At 39.1% G+C, this 13,100-nt stretch overlaps 1 protein-coding gene across 5 annotated transcripts in view; it reads left to right on the top strand.

Moving 5' to 3' along the window:
- WDR7 (WD repeat domain 7) overlaps positions 1-13,100 on the top strand; it is a 376,297-nt gene that overhangs the window by 20,730 nt on the left and 342,467 nt on the right. For all 5 annotated transcript variants that reach the window (XM_038402296.2, XM_043515275.1, XM_038402295.2 and 2 more), the window contains exons 2-3: positions 1,487-1,658; positions 3,426-3,532. In XM_038402296.2, the coding sequence (XP_038258224.1) occupies positions 1,500-1,658; positions 3,426-3,532 (266 nt within the window). In that variant the 5' untranslated portion in view covers positions 1,487-1,499. The remainder of the gene's footprint in view (positions 1-1,486; positions 1,659-3,425; positions 3,533-13,100) is intronic.

Here is a 13,100-nt window from a genome sequence, read left to right on the forward strand (position 1 = left end):
GTGAATCTTGAGATATTTGGTGTTGGGGAGGTGGGGATGGGAGAATGGTCTTGGATCTTAAGTGATTTGATTATGTGAGAATCTTAGCTTCCGTTTAGCCCCCACCTCCCAAACCTTCTGGCCCTCATAGTTGCAGAGAAAAACTTGGAAATGTGAACCCTAGAGGCTCAAAAAGCAAATAGAAACAAAATTGTTTTAAAAATCTCATGATTTCTAAGTGAATTTCATGGCTTTTTGGAATGTGACCCATGTCTCTTGAATGGTTGGCGTTGGCAATACTGAGACAGGGAGGAAGTAGAAAAAGTCAGTGTTGCCAACTCTAGCGATTTTTATCACAAGTCTCTCAGTAGTTGGTGTTCTTCTTAAAGCGCCAGCTCTTGGAGTCTTCTGATGATGTGAAAATCTGGCTTTCACTAGGGGGAAAAAATGTAACCTTCTAGTCCTCGTGGTTGCAGAGACAAACTTGAAAATGTGCTGTGAGTGCATCGTAAAGGCTCAAAACCCAGAAGGCAAATAAAAAGAACCTAAAATATATTATTTTCAAAAATCTGCTGATGTTGTCATAGCCATCATCTTTTGTGTTAGGCTCCAAAACATCATAAGATTGGCTAACTTTTTTTTTTTTATTGGGGTCACAATAGTTCAGTGTAACATACTGTAGACTAGTCCAAATATGAATGCGGAGATTGTAATAACCTTTGACTGTTTTGTGAATTGTAACTCTGGTTAATACAGCACACTTTATGCATTTCAATGTTATAAACGTAATTTAGAAGAAAAACCTCCGACAATATCAGCTCAGAGTAATTCAAATAAAAATACTTTTGGGATTTATCCAGTTAATCTACAGAATATTGCAGTGCCTACTTTTAACTGAGATTTTTAAAATATCAAAGTATTTTTCAAGTCAGTATTTTTTAAATGTCAGAAGAATGAGGAGGAAAATAAACAATGTCAGGACTCTGTTGACTGGGCATTTAGCAAATAGATACTAGTATACACCACTTCAGACATTTACTTCTTAAACACTTTGGGTAAGAAAAGAATGACACTTGGGGAAAAATGGCTGAGTTCAGTGTTGAAAAGCTACCTGTTAAAGTGTAAGCAACAATATATTATAATACAAACTCTTGCATGCATCTTGAGGTTCTAATAATATCACAAACCACTGAGTTTTACAGATGATTTCTTAAAGTATCTTATTCTGTCCCTGGTTAGTATTTGAAGACACATTTTAAAATGTTCAATGACTAGGGAAAAAAATCTTGAGCACATTTTGTATTTTACAGTAGGTATAATTGACCATGATGATGTTGTTTTAAGTTTGTCTGGGGATGAGGATGTGGTAAGTCTGACCAATACCGTAATCTTTTTGCACAGTTTATAGAGTTTTGGTTTTGGGGTTTTAAATCCTTAAGGCTGCCAAAATGACAAAAGCCCTGAAACCTTACATCTCTGATATTTATGATCTCGATAAAATTTACAGGCGTGAAAGCAAAATGGCAGGAAACAGCCTTGTTCTACCAATCGTGCTTTGGGGTCGCAAAGCTCCCACACACTGCATATCAGCCATACTGTTAATGGATGATGTTTCAATGATTGTCACAGGATGTCATGATGGACAGATATCTCTCTGGGATCTTTCATTAAATCTAGAAGTAAGTCTACATCTTGAATTTTAATGTTTCTGTATTTAAAGGTGCGTATCATTATCCTGAAAGCGGATTTTATACTTTTTGGTATAATTATGTCTGTTCCAGAAAATATGCAGTTGTTTTCACACTGCTCCTTTATCCCTCCCCTCTGTCTCACAACTAATCCCTAATTTTGCACCATGAACAACTCAGTGTTGTGTAAAGAGCTTGGTCTACAATAGATAATTTAGCCAGTACAGCTAACTTAATATATGCTGCAGTTCTTATAGTAAAGATGCCTTAACTGTTAAGTCTTTTTTTTTAAATTCTCCTCAAAAAGAGTATTTGTACTGGCTAAACAATTTGAATAACACCTCAGTTATGCAGTTGTAGTTTGCATCTGCAAATTAGATTAGCTATCCATGCAGGATTTCTGTTGGCCAAAACTCTAAACCCTAGTGCCAAGTATTCAGTATTAATTATTGATATTCATAGGCTTAGTGTTGTTGTTTTTTTTCCAGAAGAGATTTGATTTTTTTAAATAAAAAATCATTGCAATGTGGAAAATCAATAAATCCAGCTGAAGATTGGTATCTCGTGTCACTTGTTTCTGGGCCTTTTTGTTTTGGGGGACAAACTGCTAAATCAATTTGACATGAATGACGAATGTAGGTAAACTTTTTAGTTGGGGTTTGAAGCCAGTAATTGCTCATCTCAGCTGACAGCCAGTAGTTGAAATGAGAGTTCTCACACATGCCTTTCCAATCCTTGTTCTGTGAAAGCTAATGTTGGCTAGGGTAATTAATTTTTAAAGCCAATATTTCCCTTCCCATGTCTGATGATCTTTCTTGACCCAGAAGCTGCAAAAGCTGCTGCATTTCTTTCAGCTTCAACTGATTGGTTTATGAAAACAGACATCTAATCTTGGAAATTTACATTTAATTTTTTTTAAATACTAACTTTTAAAAAAGCACATCCTTATTCTTCAGCTTTTATTTCTTTAGAAACAGGATCAGAAGGGGGATTGGTAGTTTGAGATTGAGACTGCTTACTTACAGGTTTCAGCTGCTGACTCTTAAAGCTGCAAGTGCCCATCTCAGATGGGCTCCTATGGCCTATAGTTATTTGCTGGAAACAAATAGCTTTCAGTTAAAAAGCAATCCTCTTAATAAAAGCAGTAACACAAATCAGGCAGTGGAGTTATATTGGATAACTGCGGTTCTCAGGCAGTTAAAAGCATTTGTTTTTTTAACCCATGCCCATGCAAGTGTCTAATACAACCACAAATCTTTGAGTGGAGTATATTTTTAACAGAGGAAATACTAGCTATAGTTCATGAAGTAGATATGGTCTTTCATCAATTTGAATAACTTTTTGTTTTATTTTAAACTTTACATTTAAAACCCTTAATTTTGGGGAAGGACACGGTTTAATGGAAACTATGAATTAATTATTTTTGTAGTAAAACAGCATGACTTATCCATATTTAGCATCCGATTTAAAAACCTTGGTAGAGCCAGCTTGAATAAAGTTATGGGTCTTTCAAATACTTTCATTCCAGCACCTGTTGGCAGTTGGTTCTCTTGCACAGCAGACCAGCTTGTCATAGAGCTAGCTTGTCATAAAATACTCATACTTTTAAAATATATTACCACTAATAATGCATATCTATCTATTTATCTATCTATCGATAAAATCCTCTGGAAAACTTTTCTTGTCTTTTTGTGATTAACTGCTCTGTTAATAGTAGGTACAGTGTGTTTACTGTATACTTTACTTTTGTAATTCTAGATTAATCCCAGAGCGCTGTTGTTTGGTCACACAGCTTCAATTACATGTTTGTCCAAAGCCTCCGCTTCCAGTGAAAAACAGTATATAGTGAGTGCATCTGAAAACGGGTGAGTTTTCTATAGATTAATTAATGTGTAGATTTGTTGATTTAAAATAAAGGAAATTAGAGATGGAAGAGAGAGAGATCAGGTCACTTACAACAGAGTACCCCTTTCCAGTTGAGGTTTCCTAAAGTATTTTTATCTAGTCCTTTTAAACACCCTACTTCCAAATAGTCTATGTGAAGGGACTTCTCTAACCTAAGAACCCGATTCTTCTTGAAATTGCCTTTAGATCTAGAAGTAAGTCTAAACCTTGTATTTAATCTTTCTGTATTTAAGGTGTGTATCATTGACCTGAGAGAAGTTTTTATTCTTTGGTGTAAATTATGTCTGTTCCAGGAAGCATCTGATTGTTTTTACACTGCTCCTTCATCCCTCCCTTCTTTCTTTTTCTCACAACCAATCCCTGATTTTGCACCATGAACAACTCGGTGTTATACAAAGAGATTGGTTTACAGCAGCTAATATAGCCAGTAAAGCCTACTTAATTTACACGGCAGTTCTTATAGTAAATATGCCTTAAAATTTAAGTCTTTTTTTTTTATTTTATTTTTTTAAATTCTCCTCAAAAAGAGTGTTTTTACTGGCTAAACACTTTGAGTAACACCTCATTATGCAGTTGTAGTTTGCATCTGCAAATCAGATTAGCTACCCGTGCAGGCTTTCTGTTGGCAAAAAACTGATTGTCTTGAAATTGTGGCAAATCCGGATACCCACATCGTGATGAAGAGGAAACAACTGCCTATGTAGGTGGACTCAAGCTTAGCTCTCACTTAACAACCAAAAACACTGGCCCATTGCTTCTGAGAGACACAATTTTAAATCGGGACAATGAACAGGCATGTGTTTTTACTCGCCATGCCTTTGCCTGTCTGTGGTCAAGCTCTCAGTGACTTCAGTAAGTGCAGGATAGTCCTACTAGAGCTTGTTGGTAGGGAATAATTCCTAATATGTAGCTTAAATTTAATTTCTTTTCTATCATTTTATTAATATTTATCATTAGGTTCTCCTTTGTTCACTATTGAAGCTTTTCTCAGTAGTTGAAAAGGATAATTTTGGAAAATAAGTTTTGGTTTTTTTTGTTTTTTGTTTTTTTTAAATAAAGCATATTATTGGTTAAGTTGAGTAAACTTTCAGTGTAATGCAAAGGATTTAAACACACAACTCCTATTGACATTAATAAAAATTAATCATGATTAAATCACATACTATGCTGAAAATTTACTCTATAATGTAAACAATGCCTTAATTAAAAAAACAAAACAAAACCAAACAACACCCCCAAATGAAACTGTAGCAACTAAAAAGAAAAATGTATAACAAGTTGTATTACACACTTATGTTTTAAAATCAGTTGATGTACTAGTAAAATGCAGCTTCTGCATTTGAACTATTTTATTCTGAGGTTTGATGAATCTGTAGAATGTGAACATACTTTATTTGACTACTGAATAAAAGGTAACCAAATATCCAAGTATCTATCTGTCCTTTGTCTATTTTGCTGTGTACATAATTGGTGAGTTAATTTTCTATAACCACAACCTCCATATCTTTTGAGACAGTCCTGTATGGTTGGACTGTTTTTTCTTTTTCCAGTGGAGACTACCAGTAGCAGAGTAGCTGCTGTTTGAGCATTGGCCTGCTAAACCCAGGGTTGTGAGTTCAATCCTTGAGGGGGCCATTTAGGGATCTGGGGCAAAAATTGGGGATTGGTCCTGCTTTGAGCAGGGAGTTGGACTAGATGACCTCTTGAGGTCCCTTCCAACCCTGATATTCTATGGTTCTGTACTGTCTGTATAATTTATTTGAAAGTATTGAATAGTGTCCTGTTTAACTGCTGCAATCTGATCTTTGTTTTGGAGAAGCAAGCAGTTCGTTTTCCAAAAAAATGACCTTTGTGACCCATCCCAGCCAGCAAATATTACTTCAGCTGGTGCATGATCTGACCATGTAACGTGGAGAACTTTTGCAGAACTCGTCTGCTTCATTAGGGATTTAAGGATTAACATTAGAGTTATTCTAGTATGTAATGGATGATGGTATGAATAAAATGTGTAATCTCTTTCCCCGATGGAGTTCTGTCCAGCAATCTGAGAGAGTGAATTGTTGACACAAGGAAGTTAGTGCTGCATCTGCTTGTCTATCCACCTTGTCTTTTTCTTTAATAAGATCTGTCTCAGTAAGGATTCTGTGTACATTTGAAATCTCCTCCAACTATAATCTTCCTTTTCCCAAAGTGCTGGCGTGTTTTAAAGAAGTCCTTAAAAGAGATTTTTGCTTTTGGCTGGGAGTATACACTGATATTAAAAACCCAGCAATTGTGCTAGTCAACCATGTAAGTTGTCCCTCTTTATCCTTAAATTGGTCTTTAATTTGAAAAGGTATGTGTTTATCAAATACTATGTCCACTAGTCTGTTCTTTTCTTTGGTTGAAGCAAAAAATGTCTGCTGAAACCAGTTAACTTTCATGACCATAATTTATCCATCCTGAAATGAGTTTATTGAACAAGAATAATCTGAGTGTTTTTTTTTTTTAATTTCTATTCTACCATGGCTTTTTTCCCTGTTAACCCTTTTATATTCAAAGAAGTCACTTTAGGAAGACCATTGAGAGTAATTGTTTAGCTTATTGAAAAACTTGAAATTATTGTGATATTTAGCTGTTTGATGTCATATATCCTTCTATGGTCAATGTCTCACCTGTTTCTGATTATGTTGCGTTCATGATTGTGTTCCTGAATATAGCTTGGTTTCTGTTTGTAAACTTCCATATATATTTCTTATATTAATTCCCCCACCCCCCTGCATCCTGATTTTTCCCTCTCCTCTCCTGCATTCCCCTTACTCTAAAACCACAAATAAAATACCAACATTACATATAAATAATCCCCAAATGACTGTGCTTTGCTGAACTCTGTACTCTCCCCATGAATGCTTGGATTTCTCTTGCAGTCCAAAGGAGGTACAATTTTCACTTTGACCCTCAACCTTAGGGATAGATTACCATCTGATCATTTGAATTATGGGGAGGATTTACACAGAACCCCCTAAACACTTTCCCCAATCCCCTCTTTATTTTCTCCAGTCTCCTCCATCTTTGGATTCCTTCCTGTCCCCTTTGTCTTATTGGCCTTTTAATTCATCTATGTTTTAAAGTACAGAACCCAGCTGTTAATGATCACCCCCAATTAAAGCAAATTCATACTATTTCCTTTATAGCATTTACATAGTTGTTATTCAACTGTTCATTCCTGGTGACTCCCAAGAAGTGCCTTCTGGTTAGTCTTTAGGTTATTCTCAGGTGTCCAAGTTCTCTTGTTCAGCTTCACTATTGCCATTGCCAATACAGTCGCTAGAGACATTCTTTTGTCTTTTCTTTTCTATCTTCTTTTTCCTGGGTTTCACTGTGTGTTTGCCAAGAGGTTTTTCAGAAGCTTATCTGTAATTACTGCCTCTGGAGAGTCGTCTTCTACATATGAGATTTGGATTTTTATCCCAAGTGGCTGGAGTTTGTTCCCCCCCCCCCCTTTTCAAGCTTCTCACTGTTTAATGCTGATTTTAGAACCGGAATGAGAGTTTAAATGGGAATTCCCACCTGTAGCAGATATCTGGCCTTCTGAGTGTTGCTGTAATTTCCTCCAGTTCTCTCCTCTTTTCTAAAGTTAGGGCAGAGATGCCATGAAAAAAATTGCAGCTTGTAGTCTTTGAATATGAGCTCTGAATGCTCTCTGGCTTCCTTCCTAATTATTTTTTTTCTGCTGATAATCTTGAATTTTCACATTAAAGTCTCAAGGTTTATTATTATTATTATTATTATTATTGGGGGGGGGGAGTTAGCAGCATCCTATGTGCTCTCTCCACTTTTATCTCTTTTAGGAAGCTCAGATGTAACAACTCCACAATTAATGTTTTTGCATACCAGATTGGGTTTCCTCTTTCAGCATTTCCAGGCAACCCCTTATTTCTGTTGTTCCTTCTCAATCTGTCAACCAATTTAAGATGCATCTCTGCAGCTCTGCTTCATCAGTGCCATTCAGCTCTGCTATTCTTTTTCTCTCATATTTGCTTTTCTTAGGCCAGTCTCTAGCATGCTACAAAGTCACTTCCTTCCTTCTTTATTTCAGGAAGTTCGGTGTCTCATCATTTCTCATGGCCTTAAACTCAGATATCATCTGCAGAATGTAGCCATTTGATTTTTCCTCAGCCCTGGCATATCAGCCTAATATGGCTGCCATGTGGTCACTTGGAGTCTGACAGGTCTCTCAATGCAGTGAGCCAGAAACACTCTTCTTAATGAGGTATCTTCTTAAAATTTTCATATTTTCTTGGAGAATCATAGAATCATAGAATCATAGAATATCAGGGTTGGAAGGGACCCCAGAAGGTCATCTAGTCCAACCCCCTGCTCAAAGCAGGACCAAGTCCCAGTTAAATCATCCCAGCTAGGGCTTTGTCAAGCCTGACCTTAAAAACCTCTAAGGAAGGAGATTCTACCACCTCCCTAGGTAACGCATTCCAGTGTTTCACCACCCTCTTAGTGAAAAAGTTTTTCCTAATATCCAATCTAAACCTCCCCCATTGCAATCAATCTTCTGCTCTGTCTTTTTGGGGAGGTTAGAAGCTTTTGGGAGTTAGCAAGGCAATCTACCTCCATCATCCCCCTCAGAGCTCAGCCTTCAGGCATCCCTGTTATTCTGGCCCCTGTTGATCTCCCCGATTAAGCTAGTTTTAACTGTCATAATCTTCTTCCAGTGCTATTTACTGTGGTGTGCATATCCTCCATGCACCTGAGACCAGAAGATTTTTCAATAGCAGTGTTGTTAGTCCAAGTCTGTGCCCTGTGCTTCCTCATGTTCAGAACCAAGGGCGCATAAAGGACAGTATGGATTGACCACCACTACTACTACTTGTAGTCTGTGATTGAGTCATTTAGTGTCCTCAGCTTTTGTTAACTGAGGACCCTAAATGTCCTCACAGTCAGACCCACTTTTTTTTTCTTGTAAATATTTGTTCTTAGATAATTAGCTGTTAGTATTATTTAGATGGCTTTGGGATTTGACCTCCTCCTTTCCTCCTTACTAGCTGCACCATCCAAGGCACTTACTGTGCCCAAAATACCAGGATTTAAACCCTGCCTGGCCTGCTCCCTGATCTTCCCAGTTAGTGACCCTCACAGGAGCTTCCTGTACTGTCTTAGGAAATAGCACATTCCTTTTAAATGCAAAACTGCCATTCTTTTTCCTCCTGAATAGACAGTCTAAGGAGTTTTGGCTCTGCAGGCATTTAATGGAGCTCTCTTTGAGACCCCTTTCTGATCCTAAGCCTTCCTGCTCCCTGGGACTCTGATTGGAGCATCCAGGTAGTGCCCACCAGGCACTGATGCTGTGTAGCTCTAGATCTTCGAGCAAGGCCAAGGACTTGTGTAAGAAGAGGCATGAGGAGGGTAAAGGCCCAAACACCCCCTCAAGAAGAGGGATAAATTATCCCATAGCTCCTCTAAGAAAAGGACTGCTTCTTCCCTACCCCATTGGCACCAAGTGAGACACCACACCCTAGTGAGGTGAGTCTGGAGCTCATGAGGAATACCTGTCAACATCAGTGGTACCAAGTGCTAAGAGTGCGCCGAAAGTGTCTATACGGGGTCAGTCCCTCCCCTGGCACCTACTGGAGAGAGAAGGGACCCTTCATCTGCACTAGCGGTACTGCACTGCAAGAAGACAGCCTTGCATGAAACACACACTGGTGGATCCACCTAGAGTCAGGAGTCCTATTGTGACAATTGGTCTACAGCTATTGCTTGCTTAGGAATTTAGCATGAAAAGTAGGTCAAATTATTTTCAATAAGGAATAGTATAAACTGGTGCAAGGGAACCAGACAGAGACTAAATTAGTCTAAACATAACATAACATAGGTCACATTGGTATAATTCAAGGACTGTGTTGAAATCATGAATGTGAAACTTGAAATTAATGAACCAAAATTGATGTGTTGGCGTGTTTGGACAAAATAATGCGGGGATGGGCTATTTCTCCCATCGCTGCCTTTTTGGGTCCTTAAGGAAGGAGATTGTGTTGGGAAAAGAAAACATGGATGCTCCTTGAGTGAGCTTCACCATCATGGTTGTCACCACCACCATCTCTTGGAAGCCCAGACCTTCGTTGTCCTAATCCCAAGGGATGTCATGACCAACTTGGGATCCAGATGACATTGCCACTCCTACTGGCTCCATTTGAATCCCAAATACCACCTGAGATTAAATGGAATTGGACTGCAGCAGCAGGAACAACAGCTGTAGCTCATACCAAATAATGTGTCTCTCCCGCAAAAGGATAGTTATTACCATATTTGATACCATTTAAGGCTATGTCTATGCTACACAGCTTTTAGCAACATGGCTGTGTCGCTACAGCTGAGCTGCTAAAAGTCATGCAGTATAGCCTCTGTTTGTCGGCTCTCCTCCTGACAAAAAACTTCCACCCCCAATGAGTGGCGTTTGTATTGTCGGCAGGAAAGCGCTCCTGCCGACAATGCGCTGTTCTCACTGGTGCTTGTCGCGGCAAAACTTTTGTCTTTCAGGTTTGTTTTTTTAACACCTCCAAAAGACAACAGTTTTGTTGTTCTATTGCCAGTGTAGACATAGTCTAAGAGACTGTCAAACAAGGGGGTTTTCCTTGTAAAAACTCTGTCCAGCTAAAGGGAAAGGGAACAAAGGATAGGATGTTGTTAAAATCAAAGTCTTATTTAATGGCTTACATTTCAAATGCTTTAAGTATTTTTCCTTCTTTTTTGTATCTCAACAGGATAAAAGAATTTTTAATGGTGTGTTTGCCATGTTAAGCTGGCTGAAATCTCTATATACCAAACCCTGGACCTTATGTAACTGTTTAATGTTGGATGGTGATTGGGTTATGTGAACACCTTTGGCCCATATATTCCATCTAATTTAATACAACAGTCCCTTCTGCTCTTTGCCTTCTATGGCTGCGTATTCCTTTCTCAAGGACCTGGTGATCTACACCAATCTGGAGTCACTGATCCTTTCAGATCATATACTGCCTAGGTACATTGCTACAGTGTTGTGTCATCTGCCAGTTCCACAAATCTTCTATGGCATAGAAGACAATGCGCCACATGCCATTTCCTTTACCAGCCAGAGTGTCAGAAGCAGACGGTTGGCTCCACCAGTAAAGTCAGGCAACTCTTATTTTTCTGGTGAACAAGAAGTGGTACTAATGGCTTCTCTGATGGTCCTGAGACGAGAGATTAGCTCTCTGACAGGGCTTCCAGAGCCTCCTGGTTGCCTCCACATTCCTGTGGAATACATTACTGGCCTAGGGACCAGTGGTACCCCCTTTTAGAATCTTCCCCCATATCCTTATGATCCCACCCACTGACCAAACTGGGTCTCCAGGGATCCTTACTTTAGCGTTCTGGAGTACAAAGACGCTGGGCAATGCTTTAGACAGAAGTAACCTCCCAGAGAGAAGCTTCAGTCTCCCCAGGAATATTTTGAGGAAGATGTCAGGCTGTCTGGAGTGACTCAGAAGCAAGAGTACCAACCTCAGGGCTGACTGTTAAGAAGCAGAGCACAAACTCCAAGCTGATTGTGAGTTCTATACTTAGATTTTACCAACCAAGTATCAAGTGTGAATTCCTCAAGCACTATAACCACCTTAACCTGGACTCCCAGACAGTACCCTTGAGTACTCTGGTCTATCTTATCACCCAGGTAAGCTTGCCTTTGTGATAAGTGGTCCCTTTCACCAAAAATCACAACAATATTCTGGTTACTCTGAGTACCAAAGGACCAGTCACTTACCCCAGGTCAGCTGCACCTTAAATCCTACACCAAAGACAATGCTTGTAGCCAGTCCTATAATAAATTAGCTAAAGATTTATTAATTAAGAAAAAGAAGTGAGTTATTTACAAGGTTAATGCAGGTAACCTACACACAAAAATGAGTTAGTCTTAGGTTCCAAAAGATGGTAGAAGCTTGTATAATAAGCAAGATCTATGTCTTTTAGGGCTATCCAGGCCAATCACTGTGGATCTTTTGCTTATGCTTAATAATCCTTCCTTTCAGAGTCCAAACAGCATAAAGATACATTTCTCTCTTGTCAGGGATTTTTATTCCTTTCCCCCAGAGTTCATGCTGATGGGAAGAGTCCACATGCATGGCTCCTCTTCCTGGGTTTGGGGGAAGCAGTCAACAAAGTCTTTGTTCTTTGATGTTTGACAATGGCTCATTTTGGTTTCAATGGGCCTTCTTGTGTGTAGGACCTAACACCTTCTGTAGGAAACCAGCCTTTACATTAATTAATGCTTCCTTCCTGTTTAGTGAGTTACAAAGTTACAGAGGTTTACAATGCAAACACTTAATATAACCTTATAACATGGGATACAGATGTTAAGTGAGATTAATACATGTATCCTACAAGCATTTCATAAACTCTGAACACATTTTTATAAATCTAACACCTATTTCAATAATACTAACACACTGGTGAGCCAGACTGGTTTCCAGCTATGCATTCATCAATGTTCACTTGGGACCAAGGAGCCTAGGCATGAGCTGGCACTTGGTCTGTCAGTGTCATAAAGGAATAGCTGGCTCAACCTGTATGGCCGGATCCAATGGTAGCCCTTTCTTCTTTCTCCAAGTTGAGGCAATGGCACCACCTGAATCTTGCCACTGGATTATTATAATCTGTATCAAGATCCTTTGAGGATTGTGGAAACTCTCTAGAGCATCTTGGAAAGAGGTTCAAGATCCAATGCCTAGGCTACTGAACGTCCACCTGACTATGGGCCTTAACAACATGGTGCTCCCTGTTATTGAGGTTCTATTGGAACTTGCTAAAATGGTTTGGCACACCCCCGCTGCCTATACACTGACTATGAAAAGGGCAAAGAAAAAGTACTTAGTTCTATCCAAAGGACTAGACTATTTATTGTTTCACTCTAGTCTGAATTTTCAAATGTCTAGGCTGTCATGCAATGTCACAGACTGAATCAATGTAGGTTTCTGATTTGGGAAAGGATGCTAAGAGACTGGATCTTTTTGGCAGAAAGAATTTTTTGTCAGCTGTCCTCTTACTTTGTATAGCAAATTACATGGCATTGATGTTCACATATGACTATTAATTACAACAAACTGTCAGAATTAGCTAATTAGCTGCTACAGGAGCTCAGGTCCCGGTCCCAGTTCCAGCCCATCCTTGACAAAAGGAAATTGGTTGCCAGAGGATCCCTTCAAGCATCGCTCAATGCAGCAGATATGGCTTTTTGCTCCATGGTGACTGGTCATGATGAGGCAGGCTTCATGACTGCAGTCCTCATGGCTTCCCAAAGACATTCAGGTAACAGAAGATATCCCCTTTGAGGGTAACAACCTGGTTTAATGAGTAAAGAGGTGAGTCATTTCATTCCCTTAAGGACTCTCCTGCAACTCTCCACTCCTTGGGGATATAAACCCTGGCATCCTGGAGGATATATTCCAAGCTACCTCCTCATAGACACCATCCTGCCTCTTAGCCCTTCTATCATAAAAGGGCCTATGAGCCCCCTAGGAA

The sequence above is a fragment of the Dermochelys coriacea genome, chromosome 5 (assembly GCF_009764565.3).
Source record: "Dermochelys coriacea isolate rDerCor1 chromosome 5, rDerCor1.pri.v4, whole genome shotgun sequence".
NCBI classification, from domain to species: domain Eukaryota; kingdom Metazoa; phylum Chordata; order Testudines; family Dermochelyidae; genus Dermochelys; species Dermochelys coriacea.